At 55.9% G+C, this 27,755-nt stretch overlaps 1 protein-coding gene across 3 annotated transcripts; it reads left to right on the top strand.

The window, feature by feature from the left end:
• The first annotated feature begins 3,580 nt into the window (after nucleotides 1-3,580).
• Nucleotides 3,581-27,192, top strand: SH2B2 (SH2B adaptor protein 2). Of its 3 annotated transcripts, XM_069033466.1 has the most exons (10): nucleotides 3,581-3,631; nucleotides 4,616-4,745; nucleotides 13,495-14,382; nucleotides 16,643-16,744; nucleotides 20,415-20,506; nucleotides 22,714-22,808; nucleotides 22,991-23,173; nucleotides 23,295-23,488; nucleotides 24,213-24,384; nucleotides 24,820-27,192. In XM_069033466.1, exons 3-10 carry the CDS (start codon nucleotides 13,522-13,524, stop codon nucleotides 25,131-25,133), a joined length of 2,013 nt encoding a protein of 670 aa, XP_068889567.1. In that variant the 5' UTR covers nucleotides 3,581-3,631; nucleotides 4,616-4,745; nucleotides 13,495-13,521; the 3' UTR covers nucleotides 25,134-27,192. The 3 variants fall into 3 exon arrangements, with proteins under 3 accessions (XP_068889567.1, XP_068889570.1, XP_068889569.1); XM_069033469.1 differs by lacking the exons at nucleotides 3,581-3,631; nucleotides 4,616-4,745 and adding an exon at nucleotides 4,786-4,920; XM_069033468.1 differs by lacking the exons at nucleotides 3,581-3,631; nucleotides 4,616-4,745 and adding an exon at nucleotides 9,815-9,902.
• The last annotated feature ends 563 nt before the right edge of the window (nucleotides 27,193-27,755 follow it).

Below are 27,755 nucleotides of genomic sequence, written 5' to 3' on the forward strand. Positions count from 1 at the left end.
TATTATCTACAGGGTTTTGTGTTGAAAGGAAAGGGCTTTGCTCCCTCTGGAAGGTAAATCCTGAGTTGCAGGGTGAGGAGGAAAAGGGAATTTGCACATCAAGGTCTTCCCATCAGTGGAGGCTCCTCCAGCCCCGTGGCCAGGCTGTCACAGCCTGTTTGCCTTCTCCAACACATCAAAGGACATTTTAAAACCATTCCTCCTGCACAAATAAATACAAACCCAAACCACTATTTCTCCTGGTTTGCTCTCTTTTCCCCTTTCATCCCTGTGACATCTTCCTCCAACAAATCCTCCCCTTACATCCCATGAGAGACTGCTCCTGGACAATTTGCAGCTGTGACAGCCCGGGAGGTGCCTGGGGCCTGTCTGCCTGGCTGACAGCTCACACACGCACCCGGCTTTGCCGTGCCTGCGCCACGGAACGCTTTCATGGCTGGGCTGCCCCGGCCGCGGCGGGCTCCTAACTTCCTTTCCAGGTTTTTTCCGGGATGCTGGACAAACCCCCTTTACCTCCCGCCCCCCACCCCCAACACAATCCTCTCTCCCCACCGTGATTTTGTGGGGTCACAAAACCCACAGCAGGAGGGTTTTGCAGGAAAATCAGCCACAGCCCCGCGGTGCCCGCTGCCCGGATCACCCCCGCCCGCCCCGGGACGTGGCGAGGATGGAATTAGAACTCCCCGGCGCTGCCGGGAGGCGGAGGGCGCTGCCGGAGCTGGCACCGCTCGGATGCCGGATGCCTCCGGGCACAGGATTTCAAGGGCACGTCACGCTCCAGCCGGGATGCTGCCAGCAGCCCTCCCCAGCGCTGGCTGAGCCACTCGCTTGACTCCTTCCAGCGATTTTTTTTGGTTGTTGTTTTTTTTTTTTTTTTTTTTTAAGGCAGCTAATTGCTCCGGGGGAGTCCCGGAGTAATGAGAATTGGCAGGAGCGAGCAGATATTAGGTTTATTTACCACCAGTTTTAAATCATTTAGCATAGCAGAAAGGCCGTGGTTGTACAAGCAACGTGTTCTGCTTTGCTCCTGCCGTGGGTCCTGTTGAAAGGGTTAAGTGGTGAGTGGGAACAGGGGTGTCCACGGGGACTCTGCTCTGCGTCCTGTGGGGTTGGCACAGGGATGAGCAGGGCCAAAAAATGGGGACAAGGATTTGAGCCAAATCCCCATCCACAGGAGCTCCCTTGGCTCCAGACTTGGACTTGTGAAGGATTTTTGTCCCATTGAAGGCAGCCTGCAGCTTCAGTTTAAAAATAAAGCCTTAAAAAGGCAATTTGGGGAGCTGGCCCGGGGATGCTCCTTGCGCAGCAGAACGCGGTTCCTTGGGGATTGCTGAGAAAAGTCGCGGGAGAAGTTAAACTTTCACCCTGGCAATTATTGTAAATCTCTCTGGTCAAGGCCCAGACCTAAAATTAGCCCACGAGCCCTTTTAGAGGTTGGGATTTTTCACTTGATTTTCCAAGTGACCGACCAGCAGCGGAGCAAACCGTGCCCTTCCACACTCAGAGCCCTGGGGTGTTTTTTAATTGCAGCCCCTGTGTTTGATGGAAGCAAGGCCAGGCATTCCAGCCTGGTTTTACACATCCTGAAACAAGCAGCATCCCACAGAGGGAAGGCAGGAGAGAGCCTGTTATGTACCAAAGCCTTTGCAATCACACAGCATTTGTCCTGGTTCATGAAAGAAATCCCAGCGCTTCCCTGGGCTCCTGGTTTTGCTCTCAGTGATGGTTAGTAAAATCTAGGAGTTAGTAAAACGTGGGATGCTGGGCTTTCTGCTGCCTGCATGGGAGCAGCCAGATCCTCTGCATGGGCCTCTCCCTTTTAGGGTGGTCTGGGTGGTCCCGTGGCACAGGCAGGGCACAGCACCAGCCGGGGCTGCCGGACCCGCTCCGTGCAGCTCCCAGCCCTGCTGCCAATCGATAGCGAGTGCAATGAAAACCTTAATGAAATTCCAGCCTGAGAGACTATTGATTGTGTGTTTTCTTTAAAAATGGATATGAATGGGAGAGAGGCTTTTCGGAGGAGAGGCAGTGGAAGGGGGGGGGAGTGGAAATACATTGTCAGCTGCCATGGGAGCTGGGTGAAGGTGGGTGGCCCAGGCTCACCTGCACTGAGCAGTGGGATCCAGCCTCTCTGTGAGCATCCATTCATCCCCAGAACACCCCTGGGAAGGAAATTGTAGAATCCCAGAAACATTTAACGGTTTGGGATGGAAGGAGCCTTGAAGCTCATCTCATTCCACCCCCTGCCATGGGCAGGGACACCTTCCACCAGACCAGGTTGCCCCAAGCCCTGCACAACCTGGCCTTGAATATGTGACCAGCCAGTAGCAGGAGGGAGAGCATCCACCCAAAATCACCACAAACCCAGCCATGATGGAGAAAATCAAGAGCCCCTGTCCCAGCTGTGCCTCCTCAGCAGTGCTTTTGGAATGTCCACCTCGGCCCATGTTTCATGCTGCTGCCAAAAACACACCAAAAAGAGAGAAATATTTAGGAAGATGTTGCTGTGGAGGAAGAAAAAGCAAATGGTGCATCACTGTGCACCAGCCTTACAACAAACCTCCCTCCTTCTCCCCCAAACCAGCCTCTTTCCAAATCTCCCAAGAGTACACCCAGCAGGGTAACAGGATGGTGAGGAAGCATAATAAATAAATAATAGTAATAATAATGACAAACCCCTCCCTCCTCTCCACCTCTTACATAACCAGCATTGTCTTAATCCTACAGGTGCTTCACAGAAGTAAAAAGGATTTGTTCCTCCTGCAAATCCTTTTCTTTTTTTCCCTTTTTTTCTTAATGGTGACTCATCCGCCCATGGACACGCCATGGGGAGGCTGGGGGGGCTGTGCAGGGCCCCAGAGGCAGTGGAACCCTCAACTCCACCCCTGAAACCTCTCTGGGCTTCAGTTCCCCTGTCCTGGGATTTAGTTCATCCAGACCCCCCCCCGTCCTGGGGTTCAGTCTGTCCTGAATGCCCTGGCAGGGAAAGTACTCTGAGATGGGCCCCAAAATCCACCAGCAGGATGACAAAGGTGGGCAGAGCCCAAACCTCCCCCTGGAGCCACTCCAGTCACATCACCCTGCCTTGTCCCCCCTGGGTGTGGGGGGGGATCACCCCCATCCCCTCTCCTGGGCAGTGCAAGGACAAATGTTGGGTGATAGATGGGTTGGAAAAAAGGCTGTGGCCCCTCTTCAAAGCATGGGGTGCCCCGCCAGGATTTGTAGATCTTCAGGATCTTAGGGGCCTGAAGACTCGGCACCTTGAAAATTTAGGGTGCTGCCCAAGCATTCGCAGTGCCCCCGGGGGAGCTGGGGAGCCCGCGCGAGGATGTAGGGCTCTTCCTGAGGATTTGGGGGAGCCATGCGAGGATTTGGGGTGTCCGCTGTTGTTTGGGGCGCCCCCGCAGACACCCCCCCGTGCCAACCCGCGGTCGGCGGGGACACACCGATGTCGCTGGGGGTCCCGGTGCGGGCGGGGCCGGAGCGGGGGCGGCGGGGCCGGGCGGGGCCCTTTAAGGCGGCGAGGGCGGGGTGGGCGGTGCGGGGGGCGGCGCTGCCGGCGGGGCGGGGGGCGGCCGGGCCGGGCAGAGCCGAGCCGAGCGGAGCGGGGCAGAGCAGCGAGCGGGGCCGGGTGAGCGCATCCTCCGGCACCGGCACCGGCACCGGCACCGGCACCGGCACCGGCACCGGCACCGGCACCGGCACCGGCGGGCGGAGGGGCGGAGCAGGGGGAGGGCCCTTTATTCCCGGTTATTCCCCGCCGCTCCCCCGGTCGGCAGCGGATCCCCCCACCCGGGGGAGGGTCCCGCCCCCCGCCGCTGCGGCGCGGTGCCTTCGGGAGGGTCCCCGAGCCGCCCCCTCCCCTCGCACCGCGGGGCCGGGGGTTGCCGCCGCCCCCCGCCCCCCTGGCTGGGTCACTCCCCCCCCCCCCCCCTTCCCGGTGAGCATCGCCGCCGCTCCGGGCGGCCCCGGGCCCCGCGGGGGCGGGGGGCGGTGATGGGGCAGAGCCGGCTCGGCCCGGTGCGCCCCGGGGAGCGGGGGCTGCCCCGGGGGTGCGGGGCTGCAGCGATGGGTTGGGCTCCCCCGGCCGTGGGGGGCTGCCCTGGGGACGGGGTTCTGCTCCGGGGATGGGGGACTGCCCCGGGGGAGGGGGTTTCCCTCCGGGCCTGGGGGGCTACAGCCGTGGGTTGGTTTCCCCCGGGGGCTGGGGGGAGGCACAGGCAGCACGCAGCCCCCCGCATGGATGCTCCCTTATTTTCAGTCAGTATTGTCTGCCTGGGTTTGCAGGAGGGGTGCAGGCTGCTCTGGAGGGTCTCAGGGGCCCCCCGAGGACACAGCAGCCCCGGGCAGCCGCTGCCTCCCGTCCCCGCGGGGACACCCGTGGGGCAGCTGCGGCTCCCGAGCTTCCTCCAGCCCTGCTCTGCTGAGCCCGGGTAGCACCGCGGGAAGGCCCTTGGGGAGGCTTGGGGGACTTTCTGCCTGGCCCTTCTGCTTGTTTCTGGTTTTGGTGAAGTCAGGCTGGAGCCCAGCAGGACTGTGGCTTGGGGGAGGTGAGATGTGCCTGGGGATATTGCTCTGGCTCCGGGGCTTGACAGCCTAAACCTTTGCCTTCCAGGTCCCTCCCTCCAAGTCGGTCTGGTACTTCCTTCCAGTGTGGAAATCGATCGGTTGAAGTTATGCATTTGACCTGCAAGAGCCACGCTGCTGGTGCTTCGGGGATCTTGTGAACTGGAACGGGAAAGGAGGTAAAACCTCTCTGTCCACCCAGCACCCTGCCCAAAATCCCCCGCAGGCCCTGCTCCTGTGTCTTTGAGTGGATGAGGAGCAGCTGATGGAGCTGGGAGTGCTCAGCCTGGAGGAAAGGAGGCTCGGGGGGACCTTCTCGCTTTCTACAACTGCCTGAAAGGAAGCTGTAGCCAGGTACAACTGAGTAGACAAGAGGAAATGGCCTCAAGTTATGCCAGGGGAGGTTTAGTTGGATATTAGGAAAAATCTCTTCACTGAAAAGGTTGTCAGGCTGCCCAGGGCAGTAGTGGAGTCTCCATCCCTGGAGGATTTAACAGACATGTAGATGTGGCACGTGGGGACATGGTTTAGTGGTGGCCTGGGCTGTGCTGGGGGAATGGTTGGAATGGATGATCCTGGATGTTTTTTCCAAACTAAACAATTCTATGATTATTCAGAACTCCCTTCCATGGGGATTTTTGGTTTGGTTTGTTGGGAGAGTGGAGAAGGACCATGGACATCTGGGGATGCCTTTCTAAATAGGAATCATGCTCCTAAATAGGAATCATGCTCCCAAACCACACAGGCTCTTCCGAAATGCTCAGCCTCTCTTCCCTGGTGGGAGGTCACATTTGTACAGACAGGTGGGCGTGTGCTGCCAGGAGATCTGCTCAGATGGGATGGCAAGTGCCCTTGGACCTTCCCTCTGTGTCCTTCAGTGGTATTTCCCAGTGTCTCACCATCACTGTAATGCAGCAGAGGAGCCCAGGGCTAGCACTGAATGATTCCTAAAAAAGCTGCATAATTCTCTCAGCTCCAGCTTGGGAGGCACACAGGTTTGCCTGCCCTGCCTGATGTCTCAGTGACCCTTCCCCTGTGCCATCGAGGAGGGTGAGTCAGCTCTGGTCCCCGTCCCTGTCTGGTCAAGGCTTTGGGGTTAAAATCACCTCCTTCCTCAAATGTGAGTTTCTCAGTTGGTTCAGGGCTGCAGCGGCTGCTTGACTGCAGGGTTGCCTCTTCTGGCTGATCCCCTGGGCCGTCAGGTCTGTCCCCTCTTCTCCTGGACTGCGAGCACATCTCAGCCACCCTTGTGGCAGGATGGTCTTGTCCAACCTCCTCTTGTCCTTCCTCCTTGGAGGTAGAACACCCGTCTCCTCGAGATGAGGATGTTGCTGGCTAATGCCTTTCCTGTTCCTCTTCCTCCTCTTCTTCTTCCCAGCAGAGGCAGAGAAAGCAGATAATGATTGCCCATCTGCTGGCCCTGCTGGCTGGGATGCCCCAGGGCAGTGCTTCCAGCGCCAGGGCTCCTGGCATCATTCCCCTCCTGCCTGTGGGTGCCCTCACTTGACCTCAGCTGTTTTCCCTGCCCATGGATGCCAGTGAGGTGGTGGGATATGAGTTGGAGACTTGTCCCTGGCCCAGGGATCCGCTTCCTTGTGCAAGCAGAGGCTGGCAGAGGGAAATGCTCCCAGGAATTGAACCCCAGCTGGCTCCATTGCAGTGGAGACGAGGAGAGATCATGCCTAAAGGGAAAACTGCATCCCACACCTGATTCTTCCTAAAGGGAAAACCAGAAGGGTTTGGAGATTCTGCTTGCTGGGTACAGGGTCCAGGTTTGGGATGAGACTTGACTGGAGCCCTGCATCCATCCACACCCACAGAAGGGGGGACAGGAGAGGGACCCAGAGTGCATCCACCCCAGGGTCCCACTGGGAGGATGTTTCTGCCCTGCTCCAGTGGGTCCTGGCAGCATTTGGACCCTGAGGCAGGAGAGGGGCTGCAGTGGCACCCCAGAACCCTGGCAAGAGGGATGGCAAAGTTGGACACAGCCTGTGAGTCCCTCTGGCATGGTCATGGCCATACTGGGTACGAAGCTCTGCCTGCCCAGGAGCATCCCTGCACAGTGAAGAGAAAAAGGATATTTGAGGTTGGATCTCCAGCCGGGGTTGGCAGCTGTAACAGGGTGTTTTGGCATCATCTGGTTGGGGGGGGGGGGGGGAGTTCAAAGCCCACTGGAATTTTTATTTTGCTTAATACACCACTTAAGCAATTAGCACTGATTGTAGCAGTCCTGGGTGAGGCGCTGGGTAGAATTGAATTTCCCCAGCTCAGATACCATTAGGCAGCAGTTTAAGGCTGTTTGCAGGCGAGTATGAGGCAGTGATGTGTGTGGGGAATTAGATCTGCAACGTAAAAAAAAACATAATAAGAAAATTTCCTACAGAACTATGTAACTTTATCTCACGTTTATTGTGTGCTGTAATTGAAAACAATCTTAGGGGGTTCTCTGACCTAATGACAGGGGATTCCCAGTGATGACTGTGCTGTATCCATCAGGATTTGCTTTGTTGAGCATCCACTCAGCTCTCACCCCAAAAACAACCCAAGGAGCCCCTCCATGGCACAGCAATCCCCAGGGCAAGACCCGTCTCTTTCAAAGAGTTTGCACTTTGGGTTATGTTGCAGGGCTTTTTCTGTAAATCCCCAGAGTCTTGGGTGCCTCCAGGGGAGGGGGGTGAGCAGATAAATCTCCTGTTGTTTGGCATTTCTGAGCCCAGGAGGGGTCTGCCCACAGGTCCCAGGTCAGTGGTTAATGTGTAACAGGTGTGAGGATACTGCACCCACGGCACACCAGCCTGGAGGGGCATGGATGTGCAGATAGTTTTCCGAGGATGGGAAGGCAAGAGGAGGAGGAGGAGGGTTTTGTTGTGGGCTGAGGGGCGGAAGGAAATCGAGGCTTAGCGAGGGAAATGTGAGATTGCTTGGTTGGGGACAGGGCTTGTGCTGCTCCTTGGGGGAGGCTCTGCTATTGTGGTGGTTAAAAATAGACTTTGGACTGGGGAGTTTTCTGTGGGAAGCTCTCTGGCTGGAGACAGGCACGTGAGGTGGCATCTGAGTGAGGGGGAACGAACAACAGCCTCTGATCTCCTTCACCTAAAGCTCTGGGGTTTTAATTTTTTTTTTCTTTTCCAATAGCTTTTCTTTTGGTCATTGAGGAGGTGTCTCTGCTTTATTCCAAGACACAGCACGCTGCCTCCAAGCCCCAAGCTGCATCCACAATGCCCAGATGCACCAAAGCTTTGCTGATCATTATGTCCCTGCACCCTGGGAACCCTGTCCCCGTGGCTGAGGCGTCCCCCAGGTCCCACACCACTGTTCCCAGCAGGCTGAGTGCCTTGAGTGATGCTCCAGCCCTGTGTGTGGGCTGGAAGTGTGGCTCCCTGCAAGCTGGATGGAATTACTGAGGGAAAAGATTATCTAAGATCCAGTGGATCTTATCTATGAACTTGTCTTTGTTTTCCAGCAGCTGTCAGCACAGGAGGTACAACATCCACGGCGGGGGGTTTTGGAGGGGAGGGAGAGGAACAGCCCTGTGGTATGGTCAGAGTAGTGGGAAATGGAGAAAAGCTCAGGTTTTTACTGGGGGGCTCTCATGGGCCCATTTGCTTATTTGAACCCTGTGGGGCTCAATCAGGACATCACACAGCTGTGGGGACACCCTTATGTGCAAGAGGGGGAAAAGGGTCATTTCTTACCCATTTTCTCTTTTGAAGATGTGTCCCATCAGCACCTGCACCCCAAAACCTTGTCCTGGCCATGCAGCACTGCTGAGTGCTTGAGACATCTGTTCTGAGAGCTGGGCTGGCCAGAGGGATTCCTTACTGGGCAGCAGAAAAAGGCACAAGGAGCCTTTTCACTCGAGAAAAATGTTTTTTTAAGCTGCAGGTGACAGGTGCATCTGGGCAGGGAGTCAAAGCATGCTCCTACTGAGGCATTGGTTCAAGGCAGGTGGTTTGACTGTAAAATTTGAGGCCAAAATGCTGTTCAATTAATATTTTAGTGGGATGGACAGTAAACAAGAGGAACAAAGATTGTTTCCATTTCCATCTGGTTCAGACAGCCAGTCAGATTTAAGATCACAACAGTATAAATAGTACATGGAGTACTGAGGAGCCTGGAGAGCAATCAGCTTCTCCCACTCCAGGGCTGTGGTCAGGGATCCAGGGGATGTGAAAGGCGCGAGGCAGGTGACTTCTGCTTTTGTTCCTTATGGTTTTCTCTTCCTCAGCTCAGCCTCTGCGTGCACTTAAAGCTCTGGAGGGTCTCGAGGGCTGGGAAGGGTCCTCGAGGTGACAAAGGGAGGTCACTTGGTGACGTGCTTCAGGTCTCAGCTGTGGAATGGGGGGACATCAGCTCCGATGGATCCCTCATCCCGCTGTGCTTGCACGGCAGGAGTGGGGATGGTGCCCCTGCTTCTCTCCTGCCGTCAGTCTGAGCCTGCTCCCTCTGCCCCGCTGCCCCCAAGGTCAGTCCCTTTCCCAATTTGAGCTGTTTTCCCGTCTGCCCAGGGCAGGCAGTGCCCCGGGGCTGTGCAGGCAGGCTCCAGGCTCCCTCGGGAGCTGCCAGAGGGGCTGCCTGTGTGTCAGGAGCTGCCTGCCAGGAGCATCACCTCGGGGGGCCGGGGGGTATCGCCTTGCTCTGCGACCTGCTCGTGACTCGGGGATCTCCTCCTCTGGCATGGCACGCTTAGGTCAGGCGCTTTTCTGGGGGAGCAGGTGCCTGGATTTCCTCATGTCATCCCCACGGGATCGGGATGACCAGCTGGGGCTTTGAGTGGCATCGATCTTGCTGGAAACCGAGCAGCCTTGCAGGACTGGGACAGCCGGGGCTGGGATCTCCTTCCCCAGGAGCCAGGGCTTTGCTGCACACCCTCCTGCGCTGGCCTTTCCTTTCCCTTTGCTCCCTGGCGTGACCCCGGGAGTTTTCCCACACAGGTGGAGGTGGAGAGATGCAGGCAGGGATGGAGGGATTCATTTTGCCACTCACAGCCTCTACCTGACAATGCTTTTCTCCATTGAGTTCCGGATCACTTTGTCCCAGCCTGGCTGCGCTGGGCGGAAGGGAAACATCTCTTTATTAGGGTTGTTTCCTTAAATAAAGCCATCGGAGCCAGCGCTGGGCAGGCCGTGCTGGGCAGGCTGTGCTGGCCATCCCATGACCGGTGTTGTGCATTCGGATTATTAACACCTCATTAGATGCTGGTTCCTCCCCACGCCTCTGGTTCAGCAAATCCCAGTGGCTTTGTTGTTGCTCCCTGACTCCTGTTTCACGGGGGAGTTGTTTTTTTATGGTCTCCTGCGCTTCTGCTGACAGTTTAAATTTCATTTCTTCTTGAGGTCAGTTAGCTTTGCTTCGACTTTCAGATTATTCCAGAAGCCCCCTTCCCAGAGCAAGGGATGCCTCAGCACACCTTGGTGGGAGAGGTGTCCCAAATCACTGCCAGCAGTTGGCTCTCACCTGCCATCCCAGCCTGGGTTTCCACTTGGCAAACCCCAGAAGTTCTTTATTTTTATCCTCTCTTTTTAAATCTTGACTCAGTTTCCCAAATGACAGCAGCAGCAGGCACAGCTCTGCCCTGGGAGGAGTTTGGGCACTCGTGCAGGTGGGTTAGGAGCCCGTCACCAGCCTGATGCTGTGGTTGCCACTCCATGGCTTCTTTGTGACAACAGGCCATCCCATTTTATATATTTATTTTTCTGCCCTCTTGTGTCACCCCAGCCAGGCGACTCAAGGCTGTGGCCCCTGAGCCAGTTCTGGAGTGGGCTGATGGCACTTCCAAAGGAATCTGGCTCCTTAGAAAGGTGCCTGGAGTGTGCTGCAGCCCTCAGTAAGCTGGGCTGGCAGGGGATGGCCCTTTCCAAAAAGCAGTTGCAGATTTGCTGCTTATTTTCATCTTGAGCTTATTTTCGTCTCCGCTTCCACCGCTCTGCCCGGGGATGCTGTCTGTGGCATGATAAGTTATTTCCAGAAGTGGGGCAGAGCTGTTGGTATGGAGGGGAGTGCAGGCACACAGATTAAAGGTAAATCTACACACATAATTGGGAGCCTGCTTCCTGCAGAAACCAGGTGAATCAGGGGCGGGGATGGCTCTGCAGTCCCAGGGGCTGCCCTTAAACCACCCCACTGACTCCCAGCCTGTGCTGTTGGGTCCTGGCTGGGGGGCTCCTGGCTGTGCTCCGGGCAGGGGGGTTGGATACGTGGCACAGGGTTAGTAATCCCCGCCGCCGCCTCCTCAGACCTGCCAGATGTCTCTCCTCTAGGCTTCATTTTTATAAATTGGCCTTTTAAAGTCTGTCATCCCCATGCAGATGAAAGGAAGATGCTGTGATGCCTCTGCGTGCGCGTCTCCGAGCCTGAGCCTGGCTGCCGTGCCTGGATCTCCTTGAGGCTTTTTGTTTGGGGCTTTATCTTTTTTGAAGTGCCTTATTTTTTCCCTTCGTATTTTTTTTTTTTTTTTTTTCCCCTTAACCTCTCAGAGTCTGTTGCCATGCCTTGGTTTTGGGCAGGCAGGCCCTGAGCACCTGAGTCCCTCCTGGAGAGAGGGATGGGGAGCTGTGTTTTCCACCAAATTCATGGGAGGGAAACCATTAAAGCCCCGGGGCTAAACACCCCAGGCAGATGCAAATAAACCCATCACCGAGGGGCTTTCTCTTCCCCCCACAAGCCCCTTTCTGCTCTTTTCCCTTTGCACCCTTTCTCTCTCCCTTGCTCTTGCCATGACTGCTTGGATTGGCAGCAGGAGACTCCTTTTCATCTCCCTTTTCCCCCCGAACCCAAATACTCCTGGCCCGTGGCTTGGTGCCAGGGCAGCTCCTGGGGCCGTGGCAGAGCTGGGGTTGTGAATTTTCAATTCAAAGGGCAGAGTCTTTAAATCCTCTGCTTGGTGATGGATGGATAATTAGGAATTTCATTTGCTGGGCGGGTAACAAACAGCTTTGCATTTTCTGCTGCTTTGCTGATGTCTCTTGGGGAAATTCAGATGCTGCTTCTAAACTGCAGGGATGGGTTTTTTCCCAGCTGGCATGGCTCCCTGCTCAGGTCTCCGGGAAAGCCCTGTGATGCTGGGGAGAGCCTTGCCAGGGATTTCTGCAGGAGCTGGAGCTCTGCTGGTGCTGTGGGATGTGAGGGGCCAATGCAGGTCCATGTGTACCCTGTCCTCAATGCCTCCCTAGCACAGCCAGGGCTTCGAGCAGCATCCCTGCCTTAAAGATGGGAAAATGCCACACGTATCGTGTTTCTGTTGGGATTTTTATTGCCTGTGTAGATTTCTCCCTGTTTGGAGGGGGTTGAGAGCCACTTCCTGGGATGGAGGTGCTCCCAGAGAACTCATCTCCATAGGGATGTGCTGGGGATATGGCAACCAGCTCCTGGCCACAGCTGCTGCTCTGAATCACAGCCTTCAGGGCTTGATCCTGCCTGGGGTCTGGTGACTGACATGGCTGGGGTCTGGAGGATAAGGAGCAGGTTACCCCAGTCCCCAGTGCCCGCCCCGATCCCGTGGCTTGTGCCGTTCATCCGAGCAGTAATTAATTATTGGCCGTGTAAGCTGCCGGCGGGATCCGGCGCGTGATTTATTAGCAGGAGTAATCCCTCGCCAGCAAAAGAGCTGCTCTGTGAATGGAGAGCAGCAAAATCCAGGGAAAGAGCTGCTCTGTGAATAGAGAGCAGCAAAATCCAGGGAAAGAGCTGCTCTGTGAATAGAGAGCAGCAAAACCCGGGGGGAGCTGTCCTGCCCTTCCAGAACTGGATCCCACAGGCACAATCCCTGCCTGGAGCAGGGCAGCCACGGGCACCCTTGGGCTCTGTGTTTGAGCCAGCTGAGGTGGATTTGCCAACCTGCTGCTCTTGGAGTGGGGGAAGGAGGGGTGTCTGGACACGGGGACTGTGTGTTTGGGGTCATGGGCTCAGCAGTGCCCCAGGCAAGGCCCACCAGTACCAGCAGGCCACGAGCAGTTTTGGCACTGGGAGGAGATTTTTGAGATGCAGTCGCTGCTGGGGTCTCCCAGGGGAGGCTGTTCATGCTGCCCAGAGCCAGGCAGAGATTTGGGAAGTGCAGCATGAGCACTAAGCTGGACTGGACACATGCCCTGCCAGTCCCATGGCCACTGGGAGAAGGACCAGTGTGGAGATTTGGCAAACTGGTGCTTCTCCCAAAGGCTCACAGGTCTGGTCTGCAGCTCCCATCAGCTTCTGGTGTGCTCCTGGGTCTGCCTTCTGTTTCTTTTCCCCCTGTACCCCACCTCCTCATTGACCTCTGCTGAGGACCTATCCTAGGTTATCTGTTAGCTGATGCTCAGTGGGGAGGGCAAAATCCCAAAACTGATGTGGCAGAGGATCAGGGCAGAAATAGAGACTGGAGAAAGAGAAGGACCAGCTGGTGGGTGCAGAGGGGAGGGTGCTGCCCTGGGTGGGTGCTGCCAGGACTCCCAGTGCCCCCTCCCCTTATGGAGAGCTGTGCCATGCCCAGGCAGACACAGAGCAAGAGGAATCCTGCAGGCAAATCCCCCCGGGCTCCTCCGCTCGGGGACTCCTTAGCGGTTTCATGAGAAATCAATAATGCTTTTGCATGGTCATAATCGTAAAATAAGTACAATTTATGGCTGCTGCCGGGGCCAAGATTCTTTCCTAGTGGATGAGGTGGAGAGAGAGCGACACACAGACACTTTCCCACAGTATTTTCCTTTGCACTGGAACTGCAGATCAGCTCTGGCATTGTGGCAAGGGGAGACCCCTGTTTTGGGGGTCAGGGTGTGTTGTCTGTGTCCATGTCCCCATTTGGGGATGCAGGGTGTGTTGTCCATGTCCATGCCCCCATTTGCAGGGGGAGGGGCGACGATGACAGGGTGGGTCATCCATATCCCAGTTTGGGGGGGACAGGGTGGGTTGTCCATGTCCATCCCACACTCAGGCTGTGTCCTTGTCCCTCAGCCTGCCAGCAGGTGGAATGGGGCAGCCATGAACGGCGATGCCCTGTGCCAGGAGCCCTCCTCCCCACTCCCCGACTGGAGGGAGTTCTGCAAGCTGCACGCCCAGGCAGCCGCCGTGGACTTCGCCCAGAAGTTCTGCCAGTTCCTGAAGGAGAACCCCCACTACGACACCCCCGGGGCAGAGACCTCCTTCTCCCACCATTTCACCGCCAACTTCCTGGACATCTTCAGCCTGGAGGTCAGCCGGGTGTTCGTGTCTGACTCGCCCACCAAGTACAACATCGTGCCCTTCGTGGGGCTGCAGAACTGCCACGTCCCCTACGGGCGGGAGGTCACCCCGAGGAAGGAGGAGACGTCCACGGAGTCCCTGGACAGCATGGATGCCCCGCTGGGTGCCAGCCGGTACCTGACCCCAGCCCAGCAGGTGCAGGCTCGCAAGGTCTCCTCCTACGGCCAGTCCCGCAGCTCGGAGGATGTCTCCATCCACGCTGCTGCCAAGCCCAAGTTCAAGAAAGGCTTCTCCCTGAGGAACATGAGCCTGTGCGTGGTGGATGGAATGAAGGAGATGTGGCACCGCAAATCCTCTCCGGAGCCGGGCGCTGAGGCTGCTCCAGGCGGCCGCAGAGCCGAGAGGGAGCCGTGGCCGGCCGGGGGCAAGGAGCCTGGGGACCCTCGGGAGAAATGGACCCACAAGCTGCGCCTGTCCAAGGTGCCCTCGTCCAAGGTGGAGCTGGTGGACATCCAGAGGGAGGGGACACTGCGCTACATGGTGGCCGATGACACGAACTGTGTGGGGAGCTCGCAGTGGCAGAAGTGCCGCCTCCTGCTCCGGAAAGCGGTGAAGGTGGAAGGAGAGAGGTTCCTCCTGGAGTTTTATGTCCCTCCAAAGGTAAGTCCTGGCTTTTGTCCACCGTTGTTTTTATGAGAAGTTCAGGCAGCAGTTGGGTTTTGCTTGGGGCTTTTTTTGTTTCCACTGCTGAGCTGGGCTGAAATCCAGCTCTGGTCCAGAGGGAGATCTGGTGCTGCGTGGCTGAGGTGCGAATGGATGGGAAAATGTGCTTGAAACCCATCCAACCTGCAGGCCAAAATGAACCTTGCACTGTTGGTGTTGGTCTGTGCCTCTCACCTTTTGAGAAAATACAAAACATGAGCTTAAACTCGAGTGCATCTCTCTGGAGAGCAGCTCAGCACGGGCACGGATGGTGGGCGCTGCTCTGGGCTGGACTGGGGGCTTCCCGAGCCCATGGAACGGGGCCTGGCTGGAAAGAAACAACTCCATGTCCATGGTGCCCACAAGGCAGCCTATGAGAGAGCAGGAGAAGGACATTTCACAGGGGCATGGAGTGACAGGACAGGGGGGAAAGGGAGTAGGGATAGGTGGGACATTGGGAAGAAATTCTTCCATATGAGAGTGGGGAGGCCCTGGCACAGGGTGCCCAGAGAAGCTGTGGCTGCCCCATCCCTGGAAGTGTCCAAGGCCAGGCTGGATGGGGCTTGGAGCAACCTGGGATAGTGGAAGGTGTCCCTGCCCATGGCAGGGGGTGGAACGGGATTCCTTCCAACCCAACCCATTCCGTGATTCTATGGATGGAGGATCTGATGGAGCCTGGCGTGTCAGCTGCACCAAAGAGAAAATAAACTTGGGTTAAAATGGAACAACTGCTGCTCTTAAAACATTTAGGGGAGAGCTCGTAGAGGGATTCCATTTTTAGTGTATCTTGATTTGCCTCTAAAAATCAATTTTGAAATTATTTCACGGCAACTTTTATGAACATTGTCTGCTCTTCTGTTATAATCACACCCTGCTTAGGTTTACAGCTTTTTCCTCTCATCCCATCTTGCTTTCCATCTGGCAAATGTAAAAGTGGCACCAGTCTGGCACAGCTGGAAGAAAACTGCTTTTTGCTTCAGCAGCCCACAGCTTTGTTTTTGCATAGACCCTACAAAAACTATGGCCATGTCTTTAAATCTTTAAGGGAAGAACCCTCCCAGAGAGGAGGGGGTTGGAATGAGATGATCTTTAAGGTCCCTTCCAACCCAAACCATTCTGTGATTCTAAGACCCTTCTCTGGCTCAGGGGTAAATTATCACCTTGTTTCCTCTCCTTTTGAAGCAGCTGCCACTTCCTTTTTGACCTTCTCCTGTGCAAACACCAAGATGGAAAAATTCCCCAGGGATGGGCAGAGCCTTGCACGGCTGAGACGTGTCTGGAGGCAACACTGGGGCTCTGGGGCTGGCAGAAACGAAACATCCTACAAGGGAAAAAGCAATTTCTGTTCTGTCTTGGATTTATTTATTTTTATTTCCCAATAAAAATGGGAACTGAGCCCATTATTGGTAACTTGCAGCCTGGAGCTCCTTGCTGGCCTCATCCCACCCACTGCAGCCAAGGCACCAGGCGCAGGTTTTGGTGACTAAATCTCATCTCTGCTTCCTGCAGCTGCAGTGCTCCAAATCCCAGAGCCCTGGAGGGGACCAGCCCTGGAGAGCAGCTCCACGAGCTCCTTTGTGGGGATTTGTTATAATTAAAACAAATATCTGGGGAATTTGTTGCTCAGCAAACACTTGGAGTGGGAGGCACCGGGTCTTGCCTCCCCACTGAGGCTCCGGCGGGTGCCAGGGGCCCTGGGGGAAATTCATTTTTCTTTATTTTAATGTAATTAAAATTCCCTGCATGGCTGAGGCTGCTGCATCGTGGCTGCCCAGTTGAAATGCTGCTCCTGTGTTGGAGAAATGGGGCTGCTTTCTGCATGGGAAGCATCCCCCACCAGACAGCACAGCTCTGTCCATCAGGAGAGGGTTGAAAATGGAGAGAAATTAAGTGGTGTTGGCAGAGCTGGCACATCAGCCTGTGCTGGAGCAAGGAGGGTGGTTTGGCAGTTAAAAGCACCTCCCTGTCTTCCACTGGGCCTCCTCTTGGTTTAATTCACAGAGCTCAGAGTTATCAGGCACGGGAGGGAAATCAATGCTGTTTATCCCCCCCCGTAATAACCACACAGGCTGAGCTGATCTTGCCTCTGAGAGCCCTGCTGCATTGTCCCCAGGGACAGTTTGATTCAATTGAGTGAATTTTTTTTTTTTTCATTCATTGATTGCTTTTCATTTATTTTCTTTGGTTTTTTGTTTTGGTTTTTTTTTTCTTTTCCCAGGCTTCCAAACCCAAGGTGAGCATCCCGCTCTCGGCCATCATCGAGGTGCGCACCACCATGCCCCTGGAGATGCCTGACAAAGACAACACCTTCGTCCTAAAGGTGAGAGCAGGGTGTGTGTCCCTACAGGAACCCCCTCTGCACCTGCAGCCTGCAGCACAGGAGGCTCAGTCCCCAAAGGGATCGTTGCCTTGGCTTTCAGAGCTGAGATGCCAACAACACTCGTGCTCCCCACAGGATCCCTGCCTCCTGCAGCTGACACCAGGGAGTTCTGGGATCAAGCTGTTTGGCTTCTCTGTGCTACCAGGAGATGGGTTAAATCAGTGTCCAGAGAGAACCTGCAAAGAAAAATGCTCCCTGGTGCAGCTGCTTGTGGTTTTGTGGCTGCTGCTGTCCCAGATCAGTGACATGTGGTGGCTGCTTCATTGACACACTGTGATGGCCCTTAGTGCTGTGGTCTGGTTGACAAGGTGACATCTGGTCAAAGGTTGCACTTGATGATCTTGGAGGTCTTTTCCAGCCTTAGTGATTCTATGGGAACAGCTGTGGGGGGCCAATGAGACCCTGGGGATCAACCACACGTGAGTCTGGGGGCGTGAGCAGAGAGTGAAAGTCTCTCTCTTCAGAATTTTCCCTATCATGCAATTCATTAGCTCAGTGCTGCCTCCTGCTCTGCTGGAAGACAACAGCCTGTCATGGCAGATCAGGGCTGAATTTTGCAGGGTCCTGGACACCACAATGGTGATGGGCCATTGAATTTTGAGCATTTCTGGGTTCTACCTCTGCTAAACAAACACCTCCCTCCCTGATGCTTCTCCCTACAAGTGTGTGGCAAAGCAGAGCAGACAGGCCAGGCTTCCCGGCTGAATAAACCTGCTTGAAAGCTTAGAAAACTACGAAAGGAAAAGAGGGGGAAAATTGAGCCTGGCTTTGTGAAAGCCCCGAAGCCTGGTAGCCTGCCTGGCCCCAGCACACATTCCCATGGGAAATGGCTTTCCATCAAATCCAGCTCCTTGTCAAGGTCACACACGTTCTCCTGGCACCCTCCCTTCCCCAAGGCCTTCTTGCTCTTCAGCCTCAGCAGTGGTCAGTGTCCACCATGGGCACAGAGGCTCATTCAGCTGTTGTCTTCTGTGCCTCAAAGGCCAACCTCAAGTGTCTTCTGCTCTCCAGACTGACCAGCCCAAGGTCCCTCTTGCTTTCCTTGCGGGCTCTGGAGAGAGGATGCCCTGAAGTACACATGGGGCCGCGGCCCAGAGCGGGTGGGAAGGATTGCTTCTTCTTTCTTCTTCCTCTTTGTCCAGCCCGAGCTGATGCAGTTGCTTTCCTCACACCCTGAGGATGATGATGGTGACTCACACGCAGCCTGTGGGCTGGTGGAACTCCGGGATGATTTTTGCAGAACTGCTCCCAAGTCGTGGTTCCCCAGCCCGCACACATGAGGTGATCGCCGTGAGCCAGAGCTCGCCCTGTCCTTGAGCTGGAGGCTGGTTTCAGCTTTTTCTTCCACTTCAGCTTTGACAAGTTCATTTGAATTCTTGCCTGATCCTCCAACACACTTGCAGTGTGGTGTCATCCCTGAATTGATCAGGCATCCTTGCATTCTTTTGTCCTCATTACTGAGGAGCACGCACAGAGAGCCTTTGATGGGAACGAGCTGCTGAGCACATCCCTCAGCTTTGACTGCTGGCCATTGATCTCTGCTCTTGGAATATGGCTCATCAGCTACTTCTTGTCATGTTCTCTAGATCCCCTTACAAGTCCCACCTCAACTATGTCACATCAGTGTCCAAAGCGTGGCCAACACCGAGGGTGTGCCACTGCTTCTCCCTATCCCTGGGGCTGTCACGAGCATGAGCAGTTGGGTTTGGTCATGGCAGATCCCTGCTGGGGGGATTCAGCTCTGGGATGCCTCCTGGGTGCCTGTGAGGGTTGGTTTCTCTGGCTGCTGGAGGAAAATTTTGGGCTTGCCCTCTTCCCATCTTCTGGAGTCAGGCGGGCTCTCTCCATGCCCACTGCTAACAGCTCGGTGACTGCTCCAGCCATTCCTTTAATTCCCTTCAGGAATGCTCCAAACCCTGCCAGCTGGGAAATGCCTGCTTTACCAGGTACCTCCTGCTCCTGCCCTATCCTGGCTCTCACCCTGCCACAGGGGAATTGATCAGAATCGATCCTTTGAGGGAGCTGAGGCAGCAAGCGCGGCATGGAGCCCCCCCAGCCAGGCTTTGCTCTCCTCTCCTCTCCCAGCTGTTGGCACGGGATGCTGTTCCGCTTTTCTCACACCCACAATTATTCGTGGCTCATTTTCTACCCAGGTCTTCCTTGCTGGGACATCTTTCTGCTCTCCCATTTCCCCTTCGCTGGCTGGACTTGCAGAGGGGGTGGAACACCCCCAATGCTGGGGTACAGCTTAGGTGGGCAAGCGGGGTGCTGTGGTTTCCCTTCCTGTGTCTAGCCCAGTGTCTACCTTCACACACAACACACAGGTTACGATGGGTGGAAAAGCCCCTGCCTTGTTTGGGGAGGCCACACTGAAGTAGTTTCTGCCAGATTGCCTAAAAATGAGCAGCCAGCATGTCCCCAGAGCCCATCAGACACCAAGCACGTGCAGTTTTTTCCATTGCACAAGCAGGTGCTTGCAAAATACCCAAGCCCTGCACGTGCTTTGCTTGCTGTCATGCTCTGCATGAGTGAGCAGCCGCATCTCCCACGTCAGCTTCATGCCTTGCCCTTAAAAAGCCAGAGAAGATCCTTTCTTCTGGTTAAACAAACTGGGGAGGGGGATCTTTGCTACTCCCCTCCACCTCTGCTCGGGACAGGGTCCAGGTCCCTGCTCAGCCCCAGCCAGGGCTCTGCTCCTCCCTGCTTGTTTTCAGGACGGTGATTCAGTTGTTTGTGATTAATCGGATTTGCTTGGAGGTTGTCTCAGCTGGCAATGTGACACCCTCCCTGAGTCAGGGCTGCTCTTCTGCCTCGGGAACACGATGTTTAAGGCTCCATGAGGGATGCAGGGAAACCTGCCAGAGGCACACAGCATCCCATGGCATCTGAGTCCACTGATGTGGAGCTTCTGGGTTCTCCCCAGCCCCAGAAAGGCACAGCTCCTTTGGGCTGGACAGTTTGGAGGCTCTTTTGCATCCTAATTTTTATTTATTATTTCTTTTTCCTATGAAAGGGGGTTTCTCTCCCACTCTGTTGCAATCAGAAGTCAGAAGCCTCATGGACCAGAGGCAGAAAAGATAACAGAGGAGAGATTTAAAACTCCTGGGGTCTGGCAGGGTTTTGGGGCAGAGAGCAGCATGGCTTCTGCTATACCTGTGCAGAGCTAGTTTTGGGGGGACACAGAGGTGTCCCAGGAGTGAGGGATGCTGTCTGTGCTTGGGCATAGTGCCATGCCCCCCCCAATGCTGCCAGCCAGGTGTGGCTTTTCCATGGAGGCGTAAAAACCTTGTAAAAAACCTTGTCATACATTTGCTGATAACAGTGGGGTGGGGGTTTTCCTCTGAGCCCCAGCTGTGCTCAGGGGTCATCTTGGATGCACCAGAGCATCTCTGGGGGTCACCCCTGGGAACTCCTGTGCTGGGATGGGGTGGGACACTCATCCTCTGGGTCACCCCTGGGACCTCCTGTGCTGGGATGGGGTGGGACACTGATCCTGTCCTGCTCAGTTGGGGTGCTGTTTAGGGGGTCTGGCTGGGTTGTGGGGTGTGCTTTGCCTCGGGATGGGGGGCAGCACTGCAGCACAGCTGACTCTGTCCCACATTGCCTGCAGGTAGAGAATGGGGCCGAGTACATCCTGGAGACCATCGACTCCCTGCAGAAGCACTCGTGGGTGGCAGATATCCAGGACTGCATCGACCCCGGGTAAGGAGTGCTGGGGAAGGGGCTCTGTGGGGCTGAGCTGTGGTGCCTCACCACCGAGCAAGGGCTGTTACCCTGATGCAATTTTTGCTGCTTGGGTTGTCACAGGAAGTGCCCAACTCACACCAGCAGAGTTCTGGGGGCAGAGTTAGCAGCCTGTGTCTGCCAGGGGTGCAGAGCACTGGCTGCCTGTTCACCCTTCTCTGCCCCATGTCCCCTCAGCCTGGCAGAGGCAGGTGACCTGGGAACACAGCCTCAAAGCAGGAAGTTCCTAACACCCACCTTCTGAAGCTTTTATACTATATTTGAGCTATTTTCCATGTGTTTTTCCAGCTTAGCATCCCTGATATATTTAAGATCCTGCTGGTTGAATTGATTTATTTGTATTTCTATCACAGTGGCATCAATGTTGTCACAATTGGAGTCACAACTCAGCCAAAACTTCTCATCTGCTGTTCCATCAGCACACACAGCAAATTGTGTAGGGAGGTTTGTGTGCCTGGTGCTGCTGCCCTTCAGCTGGTTCAGACAGGCCCAGCCTCCAGGGAAACCTTGGCACTGCTCTTCTTGGCACAGTTTTGGAAAAACAAGGTGCCCACGCTTGTGGCAGTGAAAACCTCAAGCAAACCTGGAACAGAGGCTTGGAGATGCTCCTGCTTCCTCCAGGCTGCCTTTGCCCCCTCCTGCTAGAGAGAGGCATTTGGTTGGTCACCCTGGATGCTGCATCTCATAGGGAGGATGCACTGGTGCACTCCAGATCTTTGCTCCTTTTGCTGTTTTCTGAAATCTGTAATTCATTGGCATGAACTGCCCAGAGAAGCTGTGGCTGCCCCATCCCTGGAAGTGTCCAAGGAGGTTGGACAAGGCTTAGAGCACCCTGGCCTAGTGGAAGGTGTCCCTGCCCATGGTAGGGGGATGGAATGAGATGAGCTTTAAATTCCCTTCCAACCCACACCATCCTGTGATTCTGTGATTCAGGAAGCAATGCTGAGGCTGGGCTGCTGATGCAAGGCTCGGAAAAGGCCTTTTTTCCCTCACTCCATGTTTCAGTGCTGGTTTTCCAGCTGGAGCTGAGCACCACGGCCGTGTTCCCCTCGAGCCACCACAGAAGCCGCCGGCATCCCTGCGCCAGCCCCTCGCTCTGCCCCTGGCAGCCTCCCAGCCCTTTCTGTTTGCTTAGCACCCAGCGCCGGCCCGCTTTGGCCTCCAGACGTGACTGTAAAGCAAATAATAATGAACTCCAGAGCAAATAATAATGAGCTGTTTAATACACCGCCACACACGCTCGGTGCCAAGAGCGAATTCTCAATCAGCTCCCGATGCTTGTGCCAAGGGCTGCGTGCTGGAGCCGCTGCGTGAGCACCCGGCGACGGCTTTTCTGCAGAGCGCTGTTGGTTTTGGTTTCCTTCCTCCCTTCTTGTTTTTAACTGGCTGCAGCTGAATGACTCCCAGTGGCTGATTCACTTACTGGCCACTAAATAATTCAGCAGCTCACAGGGAGCTGTTGCCACTGACGCAGCCGCTTCCCCGCTGCCTGTGCCCACGTGGCCCGTGTGAAGCAAGAGCAGTCGAGTGCTGTGGGCAGCTCCGGACTCTTGCCGGTGGCTGGGATAAAAATAGGATGTGGAGCAAGTTGGATGCTTGTGCAAGAAGGGTGCTGAAGTGCACAGGGAGGGTCGGCAACAGGGATGCTCTGAGTGGCTCCCTTGCTCTAGTCCCACTCACTCTTTTGCTCCAGGCCTCCTGGCTTGGTTTTTTCATGTCTCTTAGGGATGTCATTCCCATGGGTCGGTAATTCCCTTTTCCCTTTGCAGAGGGTGAAAGTGAAAGTGCCCTCAGGTGGAAGTTGGTGGTGGGAGGGTGTGTGGGTGCAAAGCAAAGCGCTGAGAGTCAAGGTAACAGCTTTCCTTCCAAACCCAAAAGGCTGCAGCAAAATCCTGCAGCTGGAACCGAGCAGCATGACCTGTGCAGTGTGAGCTTGCAAGGGTTTAATCCCTCCCACGCTGGTTTCTCACCCCCAAAAGGTCATGTTGTGTGGTGGCTGCTCTGCCTCACCATGCTCTTGGTGCTGTGGCAATCCCTTGGGAGGAATCTGGGAGCATCAGGATGTGCTCTTGGATCACACTGGAATTTTGTTGGGCCGAGTCCCCATTCCACGCCAGTGAGTGGAGGTGCTGCATGTGTGTGTCTCTGTCTGTCCTCTCCTCCAGGGACAGTGGGGACGACATTGAGCTGGTGTCCTGTGCACAGGGAGCCTGTCTGCCAGGCAGGACAACCTCCTCCAGCTGCGAGTTCCTGGCTGACGGTAAGGAACTACATCTGGGAAAGCCTGGGAGTCACTCAGAGCTATAACCTAGCCCTCAGGTGTCTCTAAGATCCAGGAGTATCCAACACAGTTGCCTTCAGAGCAGGACAGCCCCCAGCTTTGCCCAGTGATGGTGGGTGATGCTGAGCCACTAACTCATCCCTCTGCAATTTCCCCTGCAGATGTACCCAGGCCACCGGACAGATGTGCCCTGCCCAGCACTCACAACACCGCCACAGCCACTGCTGTCCCCGTGCCCCACAGCCGGGGCAGGGACTCCCTGGGGGAGCTGCTCACCCATGTCCCACTGGAAAGCTTCCTGCAGACACTGGAATCCTCCCCCACCGCTGGTGGGCATCTCACAGGTACTGGGATGCAGCCCCAGCACCTCGCTCTGGAGGGTGCACGGAGGGAGAGGAGGAGGGGCCAGGAGGAGAGGGGGTGATGTCCGGGTGCTCCCTAAAAACCTGCTGTCCCTGCGGGCAGGGGAGGACAGCGAGGCCGAGGCGGAGATCAACCTCTCTGACTTCCCCTGGTTCCACGGGACTCTGTCACGGATCAAGGCAGCCCAGCTGGTGCTCTTCGGGGGCGCCCGGAGTCACGGATTGTTCGTCATCCGGCAGAGCGAGACGCGGCCGGGAGAGTACGTGCTGACCTTCAACTTCCAGGGGAAAGCCAAGGTGGGTGTCCTCTGCTTCTCCGTGTCCTCTGCTTCTCTGTGAACGTTATGTCAGCCCTGCCCAGCACCTCGGGTTCCTTCTTGCTCTGTGGGTGACCCCAAACACAGCAGCTCTGCAGGGAGCTGCACCCTGGTAGGGCATCCCTCAGGACCACCTGCCCTTGTGCCCCAAGAGGCCTCTGCACCCTGCCCAGCCCCTTCTACACTTTCCCAGCTGGATCAGTGCCTGCCATGTGAGCATAAGGTTAAATACCCCATGGAGGCTCAGTGTAGCCTGGCACACCTTCCCCTGCCCTCTCCTTGTCTGTTCAGCGTCCCAAAGCACACGGATGCACTACAAAAAACCAACCACAAGTAGTTTCTTGCTGGGTCTTTTTCCTAGCAAAGAGATTGCCTGTTCTTGTCACCTTGCAAGAAGCAGTTCAGGTGAGCTAGAGGCTTCCCCAGGCTGTTTGTGATGCTGGGATCAGAGCTTCAGCCCCCCTGGTTGTACCCAGACGCCCTTCTCTGTGTGTTTCTTTATGGTGTTCATCCCCAGGAGGGGCCAAACTTCTCCTGGGGCTGCAGCGAGTGGGGTTTTACAGGAAACACCCTGCAGCAGGGTAAACATAACAATCCTATGTTAGGAGCAAGCCTCCCTTGGCTGATGGAGGTGGCTCCTGCCGATTGCACGGGTAGGTCTCACCCTCACAACCCCCAGCTCACCCCGTTCCTTGCACTTGCAGCACCTGCGCCTGTCGCTGAACGAGAGCGGGCAGTGCCACGTGCAGCACCTCTGGTTCCAGACCATCTTTGACATGCTGCGCCACTTCCACACGCATCCCATCCCGCTGGAGTCGGGCGGCGCGGCCGACATCACCCTCCGCAGCTACGTGGTGGCCCAGAGCCCACAGCCCGGTAGGTGCCAGGGCTGGGCAAGGCTGCACGTGGAGGGCTGGGTGTGAGGAGCGGGCTGGGATCTTGCGTGGACAGATCCATGGGATTCTCCCCCCTAAAGCAGTGCCCTGCTGATGTGTGGGGCCATGGAGATGCACCAAGGTGGGTGTCACCCACTGAAGGTGGGCACTGAGGTCCACGCAGCAGCAGGGCTGTGTGGGTGTGACCCCCTGTCCCTGGCTGCGGGTGTCAGTCCCCTGGCTCGGGCAAGGAGAGGAGCAGGGGGGTCTGCAGGGCTCGGAGCATCCTGCTATGGCTGGGAGAGAGTGGGAAGGAGGGTTGGAGAAGAACAGGGTCAAGGATGGAGAGGGGATGTGGGAAGGTACCAGCGAGGGAGAGGGAAGGGGCCAAGCCCCAGGCAGCACTGGAGGGGTCAAGCTCCTGTTTCTCTTGCAGACACCGGCCCCCCGCCACCCCTCGTGTCGCAGCCACCGGGCTGCCGGGTCGACCTGCCACCTCCACACTACTTCTGCAGCACAGCACCCACGGGCCCGCCGGTCCCGCCACCCGCTGAGGGGGTGGCCGCGGCCCCCAGTGTCCCGGTGCCCGCACCCTACCACCGCCTGGAGGGTGCCCTGGGCTCCCGGAGCCGCAGCGACAGCGCCGAGCGCCGGCCGGAGCCCCCTGCCGCCAGTGCCGAGGACTACCATGAGGCTGACAGTGCCCGGAGCCGGACCCGGGCGGTGGAAAACCAGTACTCCTTCTACTGAGCCCCCCGTGCTGGGGGCTGCATGGTGGGGGGAGCGGGGCAGCCGTGCTCCTCACCGCTGCACCGGCCTCGCCACCTCCTCCTGCCACCACCAGCGACCCAGCCGGGACGCCCTCCTCGCTCCCTGCTGCTTTTCGGAGCTGTGCCAGCCGTGGGCAATGTCCCAGCTGGACCTGGCGCCAGCCCCAGGGTTGGGGCAGTGCTGGGGGTGTGGGAGGCTGAAAGAGTCAGTGCCATTTTAGAGCTTGCAGCCTCTTCTCCTTCCCTCTGGACCAAGAGCCCTCCCAGGGCCGAGCCGGGCTCCCTGCATCTCCTCCTAGGTATGACCATCGTGGGATGGCACCCGAAGCTGTGACAGGCTCCATCCTCCAGCCAAAGCACCTTGGCATGTCCCCTCTGGGGCGAGAGCCCAGCATGGCCAACATCTTTCTGGCACCACCGTCCCACAGAACAGCTGCTGAGGGACTCCGGCGTTTTGGGATGAGCATGGAAATGTCAGATCTCCATGCAGAGACTCTTCTCGCACACATGGATCACTGAGAGGGCGCTACTGCAGAGGCCTGAGGGTTTATCTGGGCTGGCTTTTGGGCTCCCTCTGGGGTGTTTCCTACCCTCTGACAGAAGGTTTTTGTCCAAAGCTTAATGAATTGCATTCAAGGAAGGGTTTTCCTGCTGTCCTGCCTTTTCTGTTCCTTTGTTTCCTTTCTCTCCTTGCTCTACCAACAGAGAATCCCTGGATACTCTTTCTTCCTCCCTCTCTTCCTTGATTTTTCAAAACCTAAGCTCTCTGCAAGGGCATCAGCTCAGCCTTCTGTCTGTTCTCTGCCTCAGCTGGGTACTATTTTCCATTGCTCAAGGCAAACCTTGGAAAATATGACAACCCCTCTTTATATCAGTTTTTGGTCATTTGGGATGTCTCGGGGGGGTCAGGCAGAGGCCAGGAGCTGTGTCCAGAGGTGAGGGACAGCTTTGCCTTGCAGGTGCTTGGCTGGGCTCCCAGGAATAAAAACACTATATTGATTCTTTTCCAGGAGGTCATGGAAGCCCTGAGGATGGTTTTACAGGCCAGGGTTTGTGCCTCATGTGGGGTGGGAGACCCTCCAGAAGGGCAGCTTTGCTTGCAGACAAAGTGTTTGCACGTCCCCCTTGGTTTGGCTCATACAGCTTATCTTACCCAGGACTCCTGGCTCCTTGTGTGGCAGTGACACAGGAGTGACAGTACTCACAGGACCTGAGCCAGGTGGCTTTGGAGTATCTGGACAGGTCTCCAGGTAGAGCAGACCCCACCATACCCAGCTAGAAATTACCACTTAGTGCAAAGAGGTACAAGCCAAGCCACAACCTCAAAAAAACCCCCCTCGAGTTTGCCTGGAATTGGGTTGGGCCGAATTTTTACTTATTAGGTGCCTTCTTTCCTGAGCTAGCAAAGCATGTCCCCAGTGCTTGACTCACATGTGCCTCCTCCTTCAAGAGGGCAGGAAAGGCTCCTTGCCTCCTCCTGTGGTGTGAGAGCTGCCTTTCTGGCCCATGGATGTGTGAGACAAGGGCTGGTGGATCCCATTCCTACAGCAAATGCCACCTTCTCCCCAAACACACGGCCCTTCAGAGCGCAGCGGGAGCAGTTTGCTCTGTTGAGGGTATTTCAGCCCAGCTAAAACACAGCTCAGAGGAGCAGGGAGATGCTGGATGCTGTTGGTTGATGGTTTAACACACACAGTGGATGAGGGGAGATCTCCAGATCTAACACTGACATTGTCACTCTGGTTCTTCCCTGAGGTCCCAAGGGTGGGATCCAGAGGGCTGGATGGGAGCACTGCCTTACTGACCTTCAGTTATTGGCTTCGTTTCTCACTTTCTGTGTCACAGGATAGGAAAAGGAGGGGGAAGCAATGATCTGCAAGCGAAAAATGTTAATTTGTAAATAGGGAAGAGTCTGGAAGAGTTTACTGTTGTGTAGAATAAATTAATTTTATTTAAAAAAAGAAAGGGGAGGGGGGGACTTGTTAAACAAATGGAGAACTCGAGTTCCGGTTTTAAAATAAAATCACTTGCAAAAACAACAGCACGTGAGCAAGAGCTTGGGGCTTTGCTGGATTTGCTACATAAAAAGAAAGGAAAAAAGAGAAGGAGGATGCTGTCATGTCTCATGTGTGCAGACCTCGTTGCTATCTCTGGGCAGCTGGGGCCAGGCTCGGTCTGTCTCTGCCTGCTGGCTTGCACTGAGAAGAGAGAAGGGAGCGGCGAGCTCTCCTCACTGCTGAGCAGAGGGAGGAGGAGGGTGGGTCCAGGCTCTACAGGACAGGGTTTCCTCTCCTCCCAGTCTGTTATTTACTTTGTCTGGTTTGTCAGTGGTGCAAGTCACAATGTCTCCACCCCCCAAGCAGCAGGGATAATCGGGAATGAGCAGCCCTGGGCTGTGAAGGTGGCCCTCCCTTGCTAAAGGCCTGTGCTAGCATCTCCCAGCAGTTCCCCAAGGCCTGTCATTCCCCCTCCTCTGCCTTCATCTCTCCTGGGAGACTGTGCCTCATGCTCTGACGTTGTATGTCTTTCTAGTGTGCTCTTTTCTGCTGAGAATCCCCTGGGAAAACTGGAGCATTGTCCCAGACTGTACTGTGACAGCTCA

Source organism: Aphelocoma coerulescens, chromosome 19 (assembly GCF_041296385.1).
Source record: "Aphelocoma coerulescens isolate FSJ_1873_10779 chromosome 19, UR_Acoe_1.0, whole genome shotgun sequence".
NCBI lineage: Eukaryota > Metazoa > Chordata > Aves > Passeriformes > Corvidae > Aphelocoma > Aphelocoma coerulescens.

Excerpts from the sequence above, each read along its gene's own strand:
- SH2B2 (XM_069033466.1), top strand. The coding sequence starts at position 13,522 with ATGAACGGCGATGCCCTGTGCCAGGAGCCCTCCTCCCCACTCCCCGAC. Across the intron at positions 22,809-22,990 it reads CTGCGAGTTCCTGGCTGACG|ATGTACCCAGGCCACCGGAC; the intron begins GTAAGGAACTAC and ends TTTCCCCTGCAG. Across the intron at positions 24,385-24,819 it reads GGCCCAGAGCCCACAGCCCG|ACACCGGCCCCCCGCCACCC; the intron begins GTAGGTGCCAGG and ends TTTCTCTTGCAG.